General features: G+C 41.1%; 1 protein-coding gene across 2 annotated transcripts in view; it reads right to left on the bottom strand.

The window, feature by feature from the left end:
• The window catches only part of PIK3AP1 (phosphoinositide-3-kinase adaptor protein 1), a 235,529-nt gene that overhangs the window by 89,050 nt on the left and 123,633 nt on the right, over positions 1-22,846 (bottom strand). For both annotated transcript variants that reach the window (XM_075347214.1, XM_075347216.1), the window contains 2 exons: positions 14,895-15,091; positions 4,673-4,859 (listed from right to left, as the gene is read on the bottom strand). In XM_075347214.1, the coding sequence (XP_075203329.1) occupies positions 4,673-4,859; positions 14,895-15,091 (384 nt within the window). The remainder of the gene's footprint in view (positions 1-4,672; positions 4,860-14,894; positions 15,092-22,846) is intronic.

Here is a 22,846-nt window from a genome sequence, read left to right as displayed (position 1 = left end):
AGCGCGCTTTTCATGGTGGCAATATGGCGGCGCTTCCAATTTTTCAAGCGGACCGCCCAGGCACATGGTCACCTGTCTGAACAGGTCTAGTCCTTATCCTGTTCGTGACGCCAGATGTGAAGCCCCGCCGGTACTGTATCGGTGCATACCTTCAGGGACTCCACGTAGCTGGATCTGGTCACAGGTAGGGAATCTTCGGTTTTGATCGTGACGCCACTCTCAGATTTGCGGTCAGAGGGGACCGCCACTGCAGATTAGGAGGCACCTGGGGCCGATGGTGGGTGCAGTCGGGTGTAGTAGCCTCCTGAGAGTGAGGCAAGCCCCAGGGCCCTTTGTAAAGCTGTAGTACCACAAGTCGCAGAATGACCACACACAGGCAGAGTGTCTTTCAGGGTTTTTACTCACTTCAGGTGGCAGGGTGAGTAACCCGGGCGTAGCTGGGATGAACCAGGTGGGAACCAGGTATCCTTCCGGCTGACTGTATGAGGGTGACTACAAACTCGCCTTCCTTAGCCCTTGGTGGTTTGGGGTGACCCCGACTTTGAGTCCCTATGGGGGTCACCCAGGGAAGATGCTCCAAGCCTCTCTCCCCTTCTTGTTTTGCCGTGTGCTTGTTCCCCGGGCCAGGCCACTCCAGCCTCTTGCCTCCTGTGACCTATGGGCCCTACTTGCGGTTACGTGGCTGCGGCTTTTAGTTGTTGTGGTGTGGGCTGTAAGAGCCCCACACCGGCAGGTTTAGCAGGGAAAGGTGAATCTATCCTCGCTTCGGGATCTGCCGCCCGGTTGGGCCTGTTGCTCTCTAGAAGTCTCCGTACTTCCCACTCCGTGCACTCTCTAGCTGAAGCTGGCTTTCAGGCAGCACTTCTAGTTGACCGTTCTCCCCCGTCTGTAGTCACTGCGCGGGCGCTGTTAGACAGCATCAGCCCCACAGGTCTGCTCCTCACTGAGCCCTCTGGAGTTCTCCTCTAACTGACTCACTGCTCCTCCTCTCCTGTTCTTGCCTACGCCACCTAGCAACCAGACTCTCCACCACACCCCTTGAGAGGAGATGGAGGCTTTTAACCCCCTACCACTGTTCCAGTGGAGGTATAGGCTTTGCCCCCTCCTGGGATCCCCAGGGGTCCTCTCATGGGTACATGTGTGAGACCTGATCACTATGCGCCTGTGTTCCACACCCCTGTCAGCCTTCTGGATTACCTGTATTGTACTGTCCCCAGCATGGGTGCAGTACACAGTGGTGCCTGACCAGGTCAGGGGCGCCACACAATGGCAGGAAGCAGTGATAGACACAGACAGAAGGGGGCCCTGCGCATTCCAATAGCTCATCATAAAGCCCACTTCCACCTGCTATGAAGGTAGAAGTGGGTTCCCTTACCTTGTGGGCCCCTGTGTGGCTGCACAGGTTGCACTGATGTTATGTCCGCCTATCGCGTGAACGGGTTAGCCTATAAATACCACAATTTAATAACTAAAAACTTCATTATTTGTTAAGAATGCTAAAAATCACTCAGCGCTTGCAAGTTCTTTTTTATAGAGGTTCTAATCGCTGCTCTGAAGCTGCCACTCAATGTTGCAAATGGAAAGTTGCATCAACTTGCAGCATTGGAGAGTGCACTGTTCAGACCAGCAGCGCAACAATGCTGCAGGTCCAAAATGCCAACCATGTCAGAGTTTACTGTCCATCAGAAGGAAGCCGGGAGGCAGGGGAGTGTTTTGCTCTTGTAAATAGATACAGTGCCTTGTGAAAGTATTCGGCTCCCTTGAATTTTTCAACCTTTTCCCACACTTCAGGCTTCAAACAGAAAGATAAAAATTTTAATGTTATGGTGAAGAATCAACAAGTGGGACACAATTGTGAAGGTGAACGAAATTTATTGCTTATTTTAAACGTTTTTAAAAAATAATTAACTGAAAAGTGCAATATTTTAATGGTCCCGTATTTGGCTCCATCCATCTTTCCATCAATTTTAACCATCTTCCCTGTCCCTGCTGAAAAAAGCAGGCCCAAACCATGATGCTACCATCACCATGTTTGACAGTGGGGATGGTGTGCCCAAATAGTTCGATTTTGGTTTCATCTGACCAGAGCACCTTCTTCCACATGTTTGGTGTGTCTCCCAGGTGGCTTGTGGCAAACTTTAAACAACACTTTTTATGGATATCTTTGAGAAATGTCTCTCCTTGCCACTCTTCCATAAAGGCCAGATTTGTACAGTGTAAGACTGATTGTTGTCCTATGGACAGACTCTCCCACCTCAGCTGTAGATCTCTGCAGTTCATCCAGAGTGATCATGGGCCTCTTGGCTGCATCTCTGATCAGTCTTCTCCTTGTTTGAGATGAAAGTTTGGATGGGCGGCCAGGTCTTTGTAGATTTGCAATGGTATGATACCCCTTCCATTTCAATATGAGCGCTTGCACAGTGCTTCTTGGGATGTTTAAAGTTTTGGAAATCTTTTTGTAACCAAATCCGGCTTTAAACTTCTCCACAACAGTATCACGGACCTGCCTGTTGTGTTCCTTGGACTTCATGATGCTCTCTTCGCTTTAAACAGAACACTGAGACTGTCACAGAGCAGGTGCATTTATACGGAGACTTGATTACACACAGGTGGATTATATTTATCATCATCAGTAATTTAAGACAACATTGGATCATTCAGAGATCCTCAATGAACTTCTGGAGTGAGTTTGCTGCACTGAAAGTAAAGGGGATGAATAATATTGCACGCTCCACTTTTCAGTTATTTATTTTTTAAAAAAGTTTAAAATAAGCAAGAAATTTCATTCAACTTCACAATTGTGTCCCACTTGTTTTTGATTCTTCACCATAACATTAAAAATGTTATTGTTATGTTTGAAGCCTGAAATGTCGGAAAAGGTAGAAAAATTCAAGGGAGCCGAATACTTTCGCAAGGCACTGTAATAACAATCCTTTTTAGACACTAAAGATGTCTTAAAAATTTGGATTTTCAGCTTTTATAACAGATTTGCATATGAACATTCTTTCCTGCAACTGACAAAAAGGTAAAAAATGTTGTTGTGCTCGTCCTAAAGGAAGCTAGCGATGTCGCTGGTGAAAGCACCTGACCCCGTCGGTTGTGCGTGACGGGCAAATTGCTGCTCGTGGCGCACAACATCGCTAACACCCATCACACATAGTTACCTGCCTAGCCTATCTAAGGGGGCGGTTCGTGTGGCGTCACAGCGGCGTCACCAAGCGGCCGCTTAATAGAAGCGTAGGGGCAGAGATGAGCGGCCGTAACATCCCGCCCACCTCCTTCCTTCCTTCCTCATTGGCGGCGGTCGCAGGTACGATGTGGTTCCTCGCTCCTGTGCTGTCACACATAGCGATGTGCGATGAGGTTTCCTTCTCTATGATACCACCTACAACTCTTCTTTACATATCTCCTTCAGGTATTACTGTACTACGGTGCACAGCAAAAACACTGCTGATACACCACTAGGACCGTCCTCAAAACACAAAAATGGGACTTTGAAGAGCCCTTTGTGAATGGAGTGGAGGCTGAACATGCTCATCTCTGTGCCCTTCTTTTTCTATGGGATACTCAGCTACTCCCAGCAGTCTCTCAGGGAACAAATGGAGCAGAAGTCCTCATGCTCAGCCTCCAGTCCATTCGGATGGGGCTCTTTACAGCAGCATTCTTAGAATGGGCAAGAGTCCCAACGGTCAGGCCCCCCAGTGATCGGTAAATTATTCCTTATTGTATTGATATCGGATAACATCCAAACTTGGTATAACCCCTTAAAGGAAACCAGTCAGCAGGTTTTTGTTACCTTATCTGAAAGCAGCATGATGTAGGCAAAGAGATTGTGAATCTAAAGCTGTATCACTTAGATGCAGCCGTTCTGACACAGAGAAATATTTTATTTTTTATATGTAGAAGAGCTCTGGAAACTGCTTCCACTTACACCAGGCTTTCAGTGTACATTTCCATTGACAGAAGCTGCTAATCACAGAGGGTGGCAGAGTCGGACTACAACTCACATGCTGCTGAGACCCACTAATGGTAAAGCTAAGAGGCTTAAACTAACATTGCAGGTAAACAAAAGCAGACACTGAGATAAGAGATGGCTGGCTGGAAACTTCATATTAACTCTTACAGCATGCTGGCTTCAGATTGCATATCAAAAACATCCTGACAGAGTGCCTTTAATATAGAATCTGTCAGCAGGTTTTTGCTACCTCATCTGAGAGCAGCATGGTGTAGCTAAAGAGATCCTGAATCTAAAGATGTAGCACTTTGATTACTGGCTAACACATTTTTAGATTTAGTTATGTAGCAGAGCTTAGAGGGCTATTCTGTACACACCAGACTCTCAATGGAGATTGTACATTGCCAGTGAGGTGTCAATCGGAAGAGGGATGTGCTGTACTGCTGTGCGCATATAGTCTGAACAATGGTAAGGGCCCTGCTGCTTAAACAAATATAGAAAATAAATAACGGTTCGGACTGTGACAGCCACCCCTGATTTTTCTTTAACCCTTGCAGCATTCTGGCTTCAGCTTACATAGCAAAAATCTGCCCACAGATTCCCTTTAAATTCTATATATTAAAAAGTATAGAAACAGGTTTGACCATCTATGATTCATTGCCATTTTTTTTTATATATATATATATATATATGTTTTAAAATGCGAAAAGCACTTACAAGTTGAGTCAGTGTCACATGGACTCACAACACCTTTCATAGGTAGATATATCTCTGTATCTGGCTGCATCGTATACTTCATCAGCAGATCAGCAGACAAGTTTGCCATCGACTCATATGTATTGTCATCTTCATTATCATGCCTTAGTTCCTCCTTAATATGAGATCTCAACAAGTCTGCAGTTTCCTTTAATACATAAAAATAATTAAATATTAACATACAATAAATGACCTTATCAAATTGCTTGACATTGATATTTGCTTACAGAAGTTAGGCTTTATCACATCTGCAGCTTTTGTAAGGCAGGGAATACACAAGCGAACAATATTACTAACACTCCCACCCCGCCTTATCAGCCTTTATATATTTCCCTGCGGCTGATCATGTGCGGTCTACTCTTATGACTGCTACAGCCAATCGCTGGCTTTTCTGCTGCACATACTGTACATTAGTACGGAGAGCAGAAATAAAATTAAAAGATTTTTACCAAAAATGTAAAAATAACCACATTTTGGTACATCATGTTTGCATTCATAGTAACGGATGGTAAACCACCTCCTTCTTATTTATAGAACATGCTGATAAAGTGAAAGAATATTGTCAATTTCTGAGAATCTAACAAAAAGTGACAAAAATATTGTTAAACATAACATACTTTGGGTATTACTCAACAATCTAAGTGAGTATAAAATAATTATTTGATACAATGTATTTTATGTGAAAATCCCCTAAATGGGAATCACACGTGTAACATTTGTGACAGTATTTATTGCAGTTTTTGTTGCCAAAGTCAGGAGCAGTTTAACCCCTTAAAAGGAATATATCAGCAGGTTTTTACTATGTAATCTGAAGACAGCATGTTGTCAGGGCTAACATACAAATTTCAGAGACACATCTCTCGCACTATGTGCTGTTTACCTGAAATGTTTGTTTTAGCTTCAGGAGATTATCATTGCTAGACTAGGTCAACTAGTGTTTCGGTTAGTTCAGCTAATGATTAGCAGCATGCTTTCCATATACATTGTATATAGAGAGCCTGATGTGGACAGGGTGAACTTTCTCAGCTCTGCTGAATGCTATAGCTAAAAAGTATGATTGTGTCAGAACAGCTGTGCCCAGTAAAACAAGTGATACAGCAGTGGATTCAGGGTCTCTTTTCCTACATTATGCTGCTCTCAGATGAGGTAGCACAAACCTGCTGACAGATTCCCTTTAATGCTCCATGACATGCCATTATGTTACAGAGCGAGTCAGGGACTTTGGAGAGGCTTCAGAGGCAGAGCCCACTCAGATACTGGCAGTAATATATTATATAGTATATAACGCTAACATTTGCCTCTGTTAGGGTATGTGCGCACGTTGCTTTTTACCTGCTTTTTACCTGCTTTTTTGCTGCTTTTTCTTCTGCGCTGTTTAATGCCAAAATGGATGTGTTCTTCTATTCAAACAAAGTCTATGGGAATTTGGGTTTCTTGTTCACACTATGTTGTTCAAAATGCTGCCTTTTTGTGGCAGAACTTTGGTCAAAAACTCAGCTTTGCAGTGCAAAACCCAAATGGCAAAAACAATTGCCATGTTGCTTCTTTGAAAAGCTGAGTTTTTGACCAAAGTTCTGGCACAAAAAGGCAGCATTTTGAACAACATAGTGTGAACAAGAAACCCAAATTCCCATAGACTTTGCTTGAATAGAAGAACACATCCATTTTGGCATTAAACAGCGCAGAAGAAAAAGCAGCAAAAAAGCAGGTAAAAAGCAGGTAAAAAGCAACGTGCGCACATACCCTTAGGAGTGATTGGTGGTTGCTTCGAATGTTTCTGCTAACCTCCTAAATGCCACTGTCAATCACGGTCAGCAACATTCAAGTACCGCAATACAGTCCAGATATTAGTTCAGGCGCCCATCACCTCCCTCCCACCGACTTGATCGCAGGGAGCCGATGGATTGCTATTACAGCTGGAATATATAAACATAATACATAAACTACCCTTAAAACTATGAATTTTATTATCAAAGTTTAAAGAGGACACCAATATACCAAAATGTATCATACACATAAAAACACTAGTGCACAGGTATTGGGAGAGGGAATTAAAGATGACACCCTACAATAGAACCTCCCTCCTGTACACTACCTATCTGCAGAGGTCGACACCCTAATAGATACGAATTGCGCCCTCACTATCCGTCAACTATCCCTTATCTGCCCTAGCTCACCCTACCAAAAAAAGAGGAAAAAGTGCTTGTGCCTAACGATGTGCAAGAAGTGCTATTAAATGGGCAGAAAAATCATCAAGGGAAGTCGCTAATAGAAAAAACTCATCGTTTTGATGCTATGCATATGAGCCGCTGCCTCGACGCGTTTCCCCTAAGGTTTTGATGTTATGCGTATGAGCCCCTGCATCGGCGCGTTTCCCCTAAGGTTTTGATGTTATGCGTATGAGCCCCTGCATCGGCGCGTTTCCCCTAAGGTTTTGATGTTATGCGTATGAGCCCCTGCATCGGCGCGTTTCCCCTAAGGTTTTGATGTTATGCGTATGAGCCCCTGCATCGGCGCGTTTCCCCTAAGGTTTTGATGTTATGCGTATGAGCCCCTGCATCGGCGCGTTTCCCCTAAGGTTTTGATGTTATGCGTATGAGCCCCTGCATCGGCGCGTTTCCCCTAAGGTTTTGATGTTATGCGTATGAGCCCCTGCATCGGCGCGTTTCCCCTAAGGTTTTGATGTTATGCGTATGAGCCCCTGCATCGGCGCGTTTCCCCTAAGGTTTTGATGTTATGCGTATGAGCCCCTGCATCGGCGCGTTTCCCCTAAGGTTTTGATGTTATGCGTATGAGCCCCTGCATCGGCGCGTTTCCCCTAAGGTTTTGATGTTATGCGTATGAGCCCCTGCATCGGCGCGTTTCCCCTAAGGTTTTGATGTTATGCGTATGAGCCCCTGCATCGGCGCGTTTCCCCTAAGGTTTTGATGTTATGCGTATGAGCCCCTGTATTGGCGCGTTTCCCCTAAGGTTTTGATGTTATGCGTATGAGCCCCTGCATCGGCGCGTTTCCCCTAAGGTTTTGATGTTATGCGTATGAGCCCCTGCATCGGCGCGTTTCCCCTAAGGTTTTGATGTTATGCGTATGAGCCCCTGCATCGGCGCGTTTCCCCTAAGGTTTTGATGTTATGCGTATGAGCCCCTGCATCGGCGCGTTTCCCCTAAGGTTTTGATGTTATGCGTATGAGCCCCTGCATCGCCGCGTTTCCCCTAAGGTTTTGATGCTATGCGTATGAGCCCCTGCCTCGACGCAATTCCACTAAGGTTCATCAGGAGGCAGATCAAAATGCGTGCTATGTAGATACCATAATGGATACATGAAGGTTGGGAGCCAGTTGACGGACCATGCCTGTCATGTGATGTCGTCATCTCTACTGTATATTGCTGTATATAGTAGAAACGATCAAGAAGCAAGTTCAAGTATCCTAGGTACAAAAGTAGAGTAACAAAAAGTAGATAAAAAAACGCACAAAATTTCTCCCCAGTTAACAATAAAAAAATGTAAAATAAATAAAAATAAAAAATATACACATATCAGATATTGTTGCGTCGAGAAAAGTACAATCTATCAAAATTTTAAATTAATTAAACCAATCTGTAAACATTGTAATCAGAATAAAAAAATCAAAACACTAAAACTGTGCTTTTTTAGTCACCAGTAATGATAAAAAGGTCAATCATACTATAGTATGCAATCCAAAATTATATAAATCAAAATACCAGCTCGCCACACAAAAAAAATATATGTAATGATGAGTATAGGCATATTTATGAAGCTAAGAGTCTATATTCCCTGTTCTGATTTTCAGCAGACATCTCATTCTCATCAGAGGCAGGGTTATAATTCAAGATAACGCCTCTATACAGTGCCTTAAAAAGTATTCATACCCTGTGAACTTTACCACATTTTTTCATGTTACACCCACAAACTTTAATTAAATTTATTAGGATTTTATGTGATCTAACAACACAAACTAGCCAGTATATGTGAAGTGTAAAGGAAATAATACATGATTTTCTAAAAAGTTTAAAAATATAAATTTGAAAATTGTGATGTGCATTTTTATTCAGCCCCCGAGTCAGTACTTTGTGGGACCAACTTTCACTGCAATTACTGCTGCAAGTCTTTGGGCTATGTCTCTACCAGACATCTAGAGACTGAATTTTTTTGCCCATTCTTATATGCAAATTACTCTAGTGAGATTGGATATGAACATTCCTTTATGTAAACCATTCTATTATACCTCTGGCAGTATGTTTAGGGGTGTTGTCCTACTGGAAAGTGAATCTGCACCCCAAACTGAAGACCTTTTTTTGCAGCATCTAACAGGTTTTCCTCCATCTTCCCATTAAATCTGACCAACTTCCCTGTCCTTGCTAAAGAAAAACATTTCCGCAGCATGGTGCTGCCACCACCATGTTTGACGGTGTGCATGGCATTTTGCATTTGGCCCCAAAAGTTCTACTTTGGTCTCGTGATCAGCACACCTTCTACCACATGCCACGTAGGCAGAGTAGACCTGACTCAAGTAAAATTTCTGGCACAGCCCACAGAGGTGCACGCCACTCGTCAGATGTTACAGATTCATGAAGAGTTATGTACCTCTTTATGAATCAGGAGCATCTGACTCCAGCACGCCCCCTCATCAAGGCCGGCATGAACAATGCCGGTCTTGATGAATCAAGCGCAATGGGTTTACATCTGGTTGCCCCTAATAGTTATAACAATTGACAAGAGCCGGAGCAAACATAGGAGCTGCTTTGCTATACCTGGCAACGAGTGTTTCATATTTAATGAAGTTGCTCATTGTATGTGACAGCTGATCAGTTAGGCTATCAGGTGTCAGACCACCACGATCTGATATTGATGACCTATCCTAAAGATAAGTCATCAACATCTTTAACTAAACTTTTATATATTTTAAAGGTAACCTGACGGCTGTGGAAGCATGTATCAGGCGCTGGCTCTATTACCCCAGCCAGGTATGTTTGACTCTGAAACGCTGCGGTGTTGCAGAGAAACACATACTGTACTTTAATAGGTACCAGAGACCGAGCTGCACTGTAGACTATTAATATAGGCGGGTCCTGGCTGCCAGTGACTGATAGGTCTCTGATTTCATGCGTATATAAGCAGACACCTGTCAGTCCAGGGAAGCTGGGGGGAGGAGAAGCTGCCAGGACCCCCTGTATAACTAATCTACAGTGAAGTGTAACGCCTGCCTGGATCCACAGACTCAGATGAGCTGTAATGGGGAGGCTAGAGGGAAGCCACTCACCAAGCAGGACACCCAGAACCCTGAAACCCTTTAACCCCTATACAGGGATTTGGCATTACACAGGGCCCTGGAGATCACTACCTGTGAAGGCTGCAGTCCGATGAGAGTAGTAGTCAGGCAGGGTTAAACCAGGAATTGCGGAACAGGGACAGAATCGGCAGGCAATGACGTACTCAGCAAACGTAGCAGATGTCAAATCTGGATCGGGCAGCGAGGTACAAAAACAGTAGGCAGGAGGGTAGTCAGAAAACACACAGAAGTCAACACACAGGAATCACCAAACAGAATAGGACGTAACAGGAGCCAGGAAAATCAGAACTATCTCTGGCAGTGGTCATGTGACAGGAGGGGGAATAAGAAGGGTGTGGTGTCTTCCCATTGGCTGTAGCTGAACGCTGGCAACTTCAGCTGGAAGACACATGCTACCCACAGTCAGCCAGCGGTACTGCAGATCCCAAGCTAACCTAGCCCAGTGAATGATCAGAGCCTGCGCCCACCGGTGCCGCTGGCATCAACTCCTCTCCCATCACCAGCACCGTTCACGGCAGGAACACGGCGTCACCTGGCGATCGGAGCAGAAGTTGCTGGAGCAGACTCCGGCGGTGACGTAACATGAAGCCACTTACATGCAGTTCTCTTAATTAGGTAATTTGTAAAGTTTCATAACTTTCTATGCAGGAAATAATTCTCATAATATATAAAAGTTTTGTTACTCCTTAAAGATATTAATGACTTATGTTTAGGATAGGTCATCAATATCAGATCATTAGGTCTGACACCTGATAACCTAATCGATCACCTGTCGTCATCCAAATGAGCATTTACTGAATCAATAGTAACTGTGGTTTATGAAATCAATTTCAATCAATAGTCACCTGACTTATACACAGACAATACCCAAACAAATCACCGTCATAAATATACAATATATCCTCTTTCTGCACGTTCATATAACAGCCAACATAATCACTCATTACTAGCATCAGTAGCTTGTTATTTCATGACACTTCCTGATACATTGTAACCAGGTACTTAAACTCTTTGTTTGCCTGACTATAAAATGTGTGACATAATAATGTGCACTTGACGTTAGTAATGAGTTCTTTTGTTGATTACTATGTCAATATGTTCATTCAGTAGAAGATTAAATGAAACATTTCCCTTTTAGCAGCGACAGCACGCAAGAGAAATGTAATCATAGATTATGTGTCATGTTTCGGGTCCGCTCTGGTGACCTTTTGCTGCGTGGTCAGTATCCTTCCATGCTGAGCCACAGTTTGCCCAAATGCTGCGGGATGATTTATCTTTGCTTTTCCTCCTTTGGTTTGCTGTTGTCAGGTGTTTCCACTTGCTTGACCTGCAATCCAACAGTCCAGCAGCAGCTACAACTTCCACTGATGGCAGCAGGGGAGCCCCCAGTGTGACCTCAGGTGGCCTGACTGTTGGACTGCTGGTCATGCCCGTGTCCCGTAGTCCAGCAGTCAAGTCACCTGAGGTAACACCGTGGGAACGCGGATCTGACAGTGAACTAAGTGACCCCTTTGGCTGTCCGTGATTCCCGGAGCCCGCGAAAAGAGGACATGCAGCCTCTGAATGTAGCAGAGCGGAGGATCATCATGTGACTTTGTATGGATTACGTCAGATCTGCATGGGTATTTTGGGGGATAAAGGGGTGAAAGAGGGGGTGTGTATTTTATAACGTTTTTTTCGCTGTTTTGTTTTATTTCTTTTCCCTTACAGGATTACTAATGAGGGAGTCTCATACTCCTCCCATTACTAATCCAGGTCTTGATGGCAGCTGCCATTTTTTGACAAATCACACCTGTCATTAACCCCTTATATTATCCCGATTGCCATCACCCCTGAGCAAATGGGATGAGCCGGGTAAAGCACCAGGATTGACACATCTAATGTGATGTGCCAATTCTGGGCAGCTAAGGGTTGGTATGTTTAGGCTGTGGGGGGCCAATATCCATGGATCCTCCCATCCTGATAATACCAGCCCCCACTTGTCTGCTTTACCATGGTTGGTTATTTAAAGTGGGGGGGACCCTACGGCTTTTTTTAATTACTTATTTCAATAATTTTTTTAAAAAATGTCATAGGATCCCCTTTATTTTGATATCCAGCCATTGAAAAACTCACAGCTGGGGGCTGCAGCCTGTAGCTGTTGTTTTATGTGTGCTGGCTATTCAAAATATGGCAGGAGCCCGTGTCATTATTTTTACATTTCTTTCTTTCTTTTTACATTACCATACAGCAAACGGACTGAAACAAATCACAGATGCGAACACAGGGTGTGTATAGCAGTCTGCAACCAATCATAGACACTAACACAGAAGGTGGGCGAGGGAAACAATGAATATTGATGAACCTTAAATATTGGGCCCGGAAAAGAGTCTGACTACAATGTGAACCTCCAGGAAACACCAGTATGTATAACTATCCTGCTCTTACTACCATTTAATTGTTGCTCCCTAGCGCCCACTACAGCCATTTTACAGAAAATTCTCATCCCCAGTTACTTGTCTGGGGTTCAGTGTCCGGGACCAAGTTTGGGGTCAAGTTCTGCTACTGAATCTGATATTTTTTGTTAATCCGTGCTGGATTAGCGAACTCAAATATCCACAGGTTTGTGCATCACTAGTAACAACCCTTTCTCTGGTTCCTCAGGAGGTGCGTGAAACAACTTGATGGCCTTTCAGACAGACAGGTCCGAATTGTGGGTTTCAAGTTGTGCATCTAGGCATTTTCTAGTCTGTGCAGAAACCATTAGGGTGTTGGGTAGCTAGGGATACTAATCTGTACATGAACTAGTAGGATGTTGGTTTTGCTGCAATTTGATAGGCTTTATTAACCCTTGACCTATGTTGCAACACGTACGTTCATAACAATATGATAGCATAGATACCAGTCAAACAACAGACAGAGATCCTAAAGCCTGCTTTACACGCTACAAGACTACAAGATATCTTACGATGTGTTGGCGGGTTCACGTCGTAAGTGACGCACATCCGGGAATCGTAAGGTATGTTGTAGCGTGTGACAGCGACGTGCAATTGCGATTGAACGAAAAACCGTTCATCGCATGCACGTCATTCATTCCTGACGAATTGAACGTCAGATTGTTCATCGTACCCGGGGTAGCGCACATCGCAGTGTGTGACACCCCGGGAACGATGAACAGATCTCACCTGCCTCCTGCGGCTCCCGGCCCACAATGCGGAAGGAAGGAGGTGGGTGGGATGTTTACGTCCCACTCAGCTCCGCCCCTCCGCTTCTATTGGCCAGCTGCCGCGTGACGTCGATGTGACGCCAAACGTCCCTCCTACTCCAGGAAGTGGACGTTCGCCGCTCACATCGAAGTCGTATGGAAGGTAAGTATGTGTGATGGGGGTTAATCGTTTGTGCGGCACGTTCAACAAATTGAACGTGCTGCACATACGATGGGGGTGTTGCAAATCGCATACGATATCGTATGCGAAATTGCAACGTGTAAAGCGGGCTTTACATACAGCTTTTTAAACGATGTTACATTTGATACTGTATGGCGCCTATTCTACATTGCTATTACCATCAAAGCTAAAAAAGAAAAATAAAGAGATTATTATTATTATTTATTATTATAGCGCCATTTATTCCATGGCGCTTTACAAGTGAAAGAGGGTATACGTACAACAATCATTAACAGTACAAAACAGACTGGTATAGGAGGAGAGAGTAAAATTTATTAGCTGTAATCTTACTTAACTGATTATTCCCAACTGGGCAAGTTAGCACCTATCTGACCAGGGGGACTTTGCAGATCCTGAACTTACTTCATTTCTTGTCTATGGGACTGCTGGAGACAGCCAAGTAATATACTTGGCTCTAAGGCCCCCTTCACACGTCAGTGATTTTGGTATGTATGTTACTGTTTTTATACATACTAGAATCACGAACATGTGCAGACCCATTAAAATCAATGGGTCTGCGTACACATCAGTGATTTCTCACTGACGTGTCTCCATGCAGAGCACATGTGTGCCCGTATGTTCCATACGGACACAGGTCTGTTTTTTTCTGGCATCACTGATGTCCTATGGACCACACTATGGTGTGATCCATAATACACGTACCAGAAAAACAAGTACATTTAAAATAAAAAGCTTTTTAAACTCACCCGTCTCCAGCGACACTGTCTTTAGCTGCTGCTGTCTCTGCTTGCAGGACGGATAATTATGCTAATGCATATGCACTGCACAGCTGACCCAGAAGTAGCTGCAGAGGGGAGATAGCAACGGCCAGACACAGGATCCGGGGGATATCCGCACCACGGAGAGCAGCGGCATCGACAGGTGAGTATAAGTGCCTGATCTCCCAGTGTTATCACGGAAAGAACATGGAGATCACACGTCAGTGAAAAACGTGTGTTTTTCTCTGACGTGTGAAAGAGGCCTAAGCAGTTGTCCTATTTTAATGAATGAATGAATGAATGAATGAATGAATGAAGTGGTGGAGTTCCAAACTGTCTGAATTCCAACAGTCAGTAAATTGAGAATAACCATTAATTAATAGTAACAGAATCTATGGTAATAGTTATGGGATTTGGTAAGTGACTTTTCACACCGTACATTATGCATCAGACTATTACAGGACATCTGCCCTGGCAACATATGTATGTCCCAAACTGTGCACAAATTTAGAATTATTTTCAGTATTAAATAATAAATCAGTATCTACTTAGGAAAGAATAAATTATATTCATCTGACTCCTGCATAATAATGTCTCATCAATGCCAAGTTGTTAAAGTCATGCTGCATCCGCCATCTGATTTAGCTCGATAACTATAAATGCGACTTGACATTCTTAAAATTAATTAATAATTTAAAACCCCTTATGCTCAGAAGTAAAGGCTACTCACCACATATTCATCTATGAATTGCCGCAGGTCCATGTAGCCATATTTTTCTGCAATCTTGTTTGGAAAGTCGCCATTTTTATTAGCTACGCTGTAAGCTTGCAAAGCTCCAGGGCAAGTGAGTAGGAGAGCTGTCAAATTTTTTAAGCCATATTTTGCAGCAAAGTGCAAAAGTGTTGGCAATTCTTCATCTCGTTGGTCTGAGAAAAAAAAAAAGTTTGTTATTTTTTTTTATCTGTGGCAGTCTGTAGTCCACAAACAGCCTACTAGCTAATGGTTTGCTTTGGAGGACTAGGGACCAATGGTTCCCATTCAACTTATTTTGACATAACGTCTTTGGCCAACAACTATCTCTTTCGACTTCCTGATACATATGCAAGAGTGCATATGTAATTGTTCACTTACACTGCACAACCGCAGACACCGCTAACAAGCATTGAGAAATGAATATAGTATCAATTGATCCAGGTCCCTGAAACTAGCAAAACCCGAATGATTGTTAATACGATCGTTCTGACCCCATAAAGGTAGGAAAATTGGATTGTTAGTCAAATTGGGGACAGGAACTGAGGTGAATAGTGATCATTTTTGGACAAATCTGCAGATTATGCTTGTTATGTAAACAATGAGATAAATGAAACACAGCCTACATTGTCATAAAGCAGCGTGTGTTTCATTTGCATTGTACTGTATTTGGCCACAATAAAAGAAAAATCTTCCTGGTAAATTACGCAGTATATATATATATATATATATATATATATATATATATAGATATATATATATATATATATATATAGATATATAGATATATATATATATATATATATATATATATATATATATATATCTATATATCTAGATGTATATATATATATATATATATATACACAGTATATAAATATATATTTCTGAACTCTTCTGGCCTCTTCTTACTAGAGGGCAGTCAATTCTGGCACCTGAGATAAAACATTGATAGCAACCGATCTGACGACAGGGTGGAGTTCAAATGCAACAATCATTAGAAAATTACATATATTGCTATGAAGTGTCTGCTACAAAAGCTTTTATGCAGTATTAATCTGTGAAATCTTGAAAGTAGAAATGAGCTTTAAGATGTGATAAACACTACTACATGTAAATGTGTAGTTAAAGTTAAGTAAGAATTGACACTTGAAATTAATTTGCACACATCAAAATTCGGAATAAAATATATAATATTTTTTTTAAATAGTGCATAAAGATCATCATGCATATTGAACACCTCCATCTGTCATATAATCCATGCAGACACTAGCAATATTAAATGTCATATTGCTCTAAGCAGCGCTAGAAATTAATGTGGAAGAGAAAAAAGAAAGGGCTGTGAAATGTGCTCTCCTATCATTTCATGATTATATATATATATACATACATTTCATATAGTAACAGTACATGATGATACTGTAAGGATAACGGAAAAAAAGTGTCCAAGCTCAGATTAGCCTCTACGATGCCTGTAATTTATTATTCTAATTTCTACTAATTTAAGTTATAGATGTACATTTTATTCTATATGGATTTTTCAGTGTTTAGGTTACAATTTACTCTTTTATAATGCAAAACTACAGTCCACTTTAAAGGGGTTGTCCAGTACTGGACAGCGCCTTCTTAAAGGTAATCTGTCAGCAGATTTTTGCTATAGAATCTGAGGACAGCAGGAGATAAGGGTTAAAACACAGAATTCTACAATGTCTCACTTATCAAGTTCAAGCTATTGTTTACTTATAATTAGAGTTGAGCGCGGTTCGTGGTTCGAGGTTCTCCAGTTCTAAGCTCGAGTGATTTTGGGGGCTGTTCGAGATCGAACTAGAACTCGAGCTTTTTGCAAAAGCTCGATAGTTCTAGATACGTTCGAGAACGGTTCTAGCAGCAAAAAGCAGGGCTTTTTACAGCTACAGTGTGCAGGAGCCATCGCTGGCAGCCTGCCAGAAGCTGGTAACCAAGATAAACATCGGGTATCCAAGCAAAGCGCTTTGGTTAGTAACCCGATGTTTATCTTAGTTACGTGCAGGAAGCCCACACTTCCCCGCTCAGCTCGCTCTGCCCCCTCCTGCCCGCGGCATGTACACATACATACACACACACACACACACACACACGCACACACACACACACACACACACACACACACACACATGGTCCCGCTCGGCTTACCTGCGGTGATGAAGTCCCGCCATCCTGACCTCAGCGCTGTCACTGTCCTCCATGGCCGCCGCTTGTCACATCACCTTCTCTCGCTTCCGACCCGAGACTGACTAGCGGTGACGTCACGGGCCTCTCGCGATATTTGGCTGTGAAGGCGGCGGTCATTGAACTCAGTGACAGGGGCTGTCAGTGTGCTGGAGATCAGCGCAGGTAATGTACCTCGCTGACAGCAGCACTTGTCATCCCCTGCAGTGACCTGGGCTGACCCATTGATGTTAGCTCAGGTCACTGCACTGCTCTCCCAGCCAATGGGGAACATTCTGCTCTTCATTGACTGGGACAGTGTGGATCGTCATGGCAACCCCTTGGATTACACCAGACCTGGATTTGTTTTTCATTCTAATAAATTGGTTAAAGAGGGAATGTTTTGGGGAGTGTTTTTTCAAATAAAAATGTGGTTGTCGTCTATTTTTTTTTTATTACTGACTGGGTTGGTGATGTCGGGTATCTGATAGACGCCTGACCTCACCAACCCCAGGGCTTGATGCCAGGTGACATTACGCATCTGGTATTAACCCCATATATTACCCCGTTTGCCACCGCACCAGGGCGCGGGATGAGCTGGGGCGAAGCACCAGGATTGGCGCATCTAATGGATGCGCCACTTCTGGGGCGGCTGCGGCCTGCTATTTTTAGGCTGGGGAGAGTCCAATAACCATGGACCTCCCTAGTCTGAGAATATCAGGCCCCAGCTGTCTGCTTTACCTTGGCTGGTGATCCAATTTTGGGGGACCCCTACGTGTTTTTTTTTTTAATTATTTATTTAATTTAAAATAACAGCGTGGGGTGCCCTCAGTTTTGGATTACCAGCCAAGGTGAGGTTGCCAGCTGTGGTCTGCAGGCTGCAGCCGTCTGCTTTACCCTAGCTGGCTACAAAACTAGGGGGAACCCTACGTCATTTTTTTTTTTCATTTTTTTTGGCTAAATACAAAGCTAAGCACCCCTTAGTGCCACATGAAAGGCACCAAAGGGTGCTCCACTTTTTCTCCATTTTTTCTCCACTTTTTCTCCATTTTTTTTCTCCACTTTTTCTACATTTTTTTCTCCACTTTTTCTCCACTTTTTCTCCACCTTTTCTCCATTTTTTTCTCCATTTTTTCTCCACTTTTTCTACATTTTTTTCTCCACTTTTTCTCCACTTTTTCTCCACTTTTTTTCCACTTTTTCTCCATTTTTTTCTCCACTTTTTCTCCACTTTTTCTCCACTTTTTCTCCACTTTTTTCTCCACTTTTTCTACATTTTTTTCTCCACTTTTTCTCCACTTTTTCTCCACTTTTTCTCCACTTTTTCTCCACTTTTTTCTCCACTTTTTTTTCCACCTTTTCTCCACTTTTTCTCCATTTTTTTCTCCACTTTTTCTCCATTTTTTTCTCCACTTTTTCTCCACTTTTTCTCCACTTTTTCTCCACTTTTTTCTCCACTTTTTTCTCCACTTTTTCTCCATTTTTTTCTCCACTTTTTCTCCACTTTTTCTCCACTTTTTCTCCACTTTTTCTCCATTTTTTTCTCCACTTTTTCTCCACTTTTTCTCCACTTTTTCTCCACTTTTTCTCCATTTTTTTCTCCACTTTTTCTACATTTTTTTCTCCACTTATTCTCCACTTTTTCTCCACTTTTTCTCCACTTTTTCTCCATTTTTTTCTCCACTTTTTTTCCACCTTTTCTCCACTTTTTCTCCATTTTTTCTCCACTTTTTCTCCATTTTTTTCTCCACTTTTTCTCCACTTTTTCTCCACTTTTTTCTCCACTTTTTCTCCACTTTTTCTCCACTTTTTCTCCATTTTTTTCTCCACTTTTTCTCCACTTTTTCTCCACTTTTTCTCCATTTTTTTCTCCACTTTTTCTCCACTTTTTCTCCACTTTTTCTCCACTTTTTCTCCATTTTTTTCTCCACTTTTTCTCCACTTTTTCTCCACTTTTTCTCCATTTTTTTCTCCACTTTTTCTACATTTTTTTCTCCACTTATTCTCCACTTTTTCTCCATTTTTTTCTCCACTTTTTCTCCACTTTTTCTCTATTTATTCTCCACTTTTTCTCCACTTTTTCTCCATTTTTTTCTCCACTTTTTCTCCACTTTTTCTCTATTTATTCTCTACTTTTTCTCCACTTTTTCTCCATTTTTTTCTCCACTTTTTCTCCACTTTTTCTCTATTTATTCTCTACTTTTTCTCCACTTTTTCTCCATTTTTTTCTCCACTTTTTCTCCACTTATTCTCCACTTATTCTCCACTTTTTCTACATTTTTTCTCCACTTTTTCTCCACTTATTTTTTTTTCTCCACTTTTTCTACATTTTTTTCTCCACTTATTCTCCACTTTTTCTCCATTTTTTTCTCCACTTTTTCTACATTTATTCTCCACTTTTTCTCCATTTTTTTCTCCACTTTTTCTCAGCTTTTTCTCCACTTTTTCTCCATTTTTTTCTCCACCTTTTTCTCCACTTATTCTCCACTTTTTCTCCACTTTTTCTCCATTTTTTTCTCCACTTTTTCTCCACTTTTTCTCCATTTATTCTCCATTTTTTTCTCCACTTTTTCTCCATTTATTCTCCACTTTTTCTCCACTTTTTATCCACTTTTTCTCCATTTTTTTCTCCACTTTTTCTACATTTTTTTCTCCACTTATTCTCCACTTTTTTCTCCATTTTTTTCTCCACTTTTTCTCCACTTTTTCTCTATTTATTCTCCACTTTTTCTCAGCTTTTTCTCCACTTTTTCTCCATTTTTTTCTCCACTTTTTCTCCACTTTTTCTCCACTTTTTTCTCCACTTTTTCTCCACTTTTTCTCCACTTTTTCTCCATTTTTTTCTCCACTTTTTCTCCAATTTTTCTCCACTTTTTCTCCACTTTTTCTCCACTTTTTCTCCATTTTTTTCTCCACTTTTTCTCCATTTTTTTTCTCCACTTTTTCTACATTTCTTTCTCCACTTATTCTCCACTTTTTCTCCATTTTTTTCTCCACTTTTTCTACATTTATTCTCCACTTTTTCTCCACTTTTTCTCCATTTTTTTCTCCACTTTTTCTCCACTTTTTCTCCACTTTTTCTCCATTTTTTTCTCCACCTTTTTCTCCACTTATTCTCCACTTTTTCTCCACTTTTTCTCCATTTTTTTCTCCACTTTTTCTCCACTTTTTCTCCATTTATTCTCCATTTTTTTCCTCCACTTTTTCTCCACTTTTTCTCCATTTATTCTCCACTTTTTTCTCCACTTTTTCTCCACTTTTTCTCCACTTTTTCTCCACTTTTTTCTCCACTTTTTCTCCACTTTTTCTCCATTTTTTTCTCCACTTTTTCTGCACTTTTTCTCCACTTTTTCTCCATTTTTTTCTCCACTTATTCTCCACTTTTTCTCCGTTCTTTTTCTATGGTCGGTCTACCCATTAGCTCTGCCATGCATACTGTAGCTCTACACCTACTGCACATGTTACTTTATGATTGACATCTCTTTCGTACCAGAGCTGTCTAAGTCTACTCTGACCCCATATTTGTCATTACTATATTGTCCTTGTACTGTATTATGACATTTGTATCATGTGTTTCATTTCTTGCTGTGTTGCAATTTTTTTGCTGCATCCCAATTGTACCTCTACATTGTTCGAGTTTATGTTATTGTTCTCTCACTCTTATGTGATACTGATTATTGTCATTTTTCATTATTACATGCAGATAAGTCCAATCTGACGAAGGCTCAGGCCGAAACGTCATTTGTAACTTGTTTTGGACAAAAACATATATGCTTATGAAAAAAAAATTTTTCTTAATACGGACCCTACGTCATTTTTTTTTTTCATTTTTTTTGGCTAAATACAAAGCTAAGCACCCCTTAGTGCCACATGAAAGGCACCAAAGGGTGCTCCACTTTTTCTCCATTTTTTCTCCACTTTTTCTCCATTTTTTTTCTCCACTTTTTCTACATTTTTTTCTCCACTTTTTCTCCACTTTTTCTCACTTTTTCTCCACCTTTTCTCCATTTTTTTCTCCATTTTTTCTCCACTTTTTCTACATTTTTTTCTCCACTTTTTCTCCACTTTTTTTCCACTTTTTCTCCATTTTTTTCTCCACTTTTTCTCCACTTTTTCTCCATTTTTTTCTCCACTTTTTCTACATTATTTTCTCCACTTATTCTCCACCTTTTCTCCACTTTTTCTCCATTTTTTTCTCCACTTTTTCTCCACTTATTCTCCACTTATTCTCCACTTTTTCTACATTTTTTTCTCCACTTTTTCTCCACTTTTTCTCCACTTTTTCTCCACTTTTTCTCCACTTTTTCTACATTTTTTTCTCCACTTTTTCTCCACTTTTTCTCCACTTTTTCTCTATTTTTTTCTCCACTTTTTCTACATTTTTTTCTCCACTTTTTCTCCACTTTTTCTCCACTTTTTCTCCACTTTTTCTCCATTTTTTTCTCCACTTTTTCTCAGCTTTTTCTCCACTTTTTCCCCATTTTTTTTCCACTTTTTTTCCACTTTTTCTCCATTTTTTTCTCCACTTTTTCTCCACTTTTTCTCCACTTTTTTCTCCACTTTTTCTCCACTTTTTCTCCACTTTTTCTCCATTTTTTTCTCCACTTTTTCTCCACTTTTTCTCCACTTTTTCTCCATTTTTTCTCCACTTTTTCTCCAATTTTTCTCCACTTTTTCTCCACTTTTTCTCCATTTTTTTCTCCACTTTTTCTCCACTTTTTCTCCACTTTTCTCCACTTATTCTCCACTTTTTCTACATTTTTTTCTCCACTTTTTCTCCACTTTTTCTCCACTTTTTCTCCACTTTTTCTCCACTTTTTCTACATTTTTTTCTCCACTTTTTCTCCACTTTTTCTCCACTTTTTCTCTATTTTTTTCTCCACTTTTTCTACATTTTTTTCTCCACTTTTTCTCCACTTTTTCTCCACTTTTTCTCCACTTTTTCTCCATTTTTTTCTCCACTTTTTCTCAGCTTTTTCTCCACTTTTTCCCCATTTTTTTTCCACTTTTTTTCCACTTTTTCTCCATTTTTTTCTCCACTTTTTCTCCACTTTTTCTCCACTTTTTTCTCCACTTTTTCTCCACTTTTTCTCCACTTTTTCTCCATTTTTTTCTCCACTTTTTCTCCACTTTTTCTCCACTTTTTCTCCATTTTTTCTCCACTTTTTCTCCAATTTTTCTCCACTTTTTCTCCACTTTTTCTCCATTTTTTTCTCCACTTTTTCTCCACTTTTTCTCCATTTTTTTTTCTCCACTTTTTCTACATTTTTTTCTCCACTTATTCTCCACTTTTTCTCCATTTTTTTCTCCACTTTTTCTACATTTATTCTCCACTTTTTCTCCACTTTTTCTCCATTTTTTTCTCCACTTTTTCTCAGCTTTTTCTCCACTTTTTCTCCATTTTTTTCTCCACCTTTTTCTCCACTTATTCTCCACTTTTTCTCCACTTTTTCTCCATTTTTTTCTCCACTTTTTCTCCACTTTTTCTCCATTTATTCTCCATTTTTTTCTCCACTTTTTCTCCACTTTTTCTCCATTTATTCTCCACTTTTTCTCCACTTTTTATCCACTTTTTCTCCATTTTTTTCTCCACTTTTTCTACATTTTTTTCTCCACTTATTCTCCACTTTTTCTCCATTTTTTTCTCCACTTTTTCTCCACTTTTTCTCTATTTATTCTCCACTTTTTCTCCACTTTTTCTCCATTTTTTTCTCCACTTTTTCTCCACTTTTTCTCTATTTATT

This window comes from Anomaloglossus baeobatrachus, chromosome 5, assembly GCF_048569485.1.
Source record: "Anomaloglossus baeobatrachus isolate aAnoBae1 chromosome 5, aAnoBae1.hap1, whole genome shotgun sequence".
NCBI classification, from domain to species: Eukaryota; Metazoa; Chordata; class Amphibia; order Anura; family Aromobatidae; genus Anomaloglossus; species Anomaloglossus baeobatrachus.
This window is presented reverse-complemented; position numbering and strand designations above follow the sequence as displayed.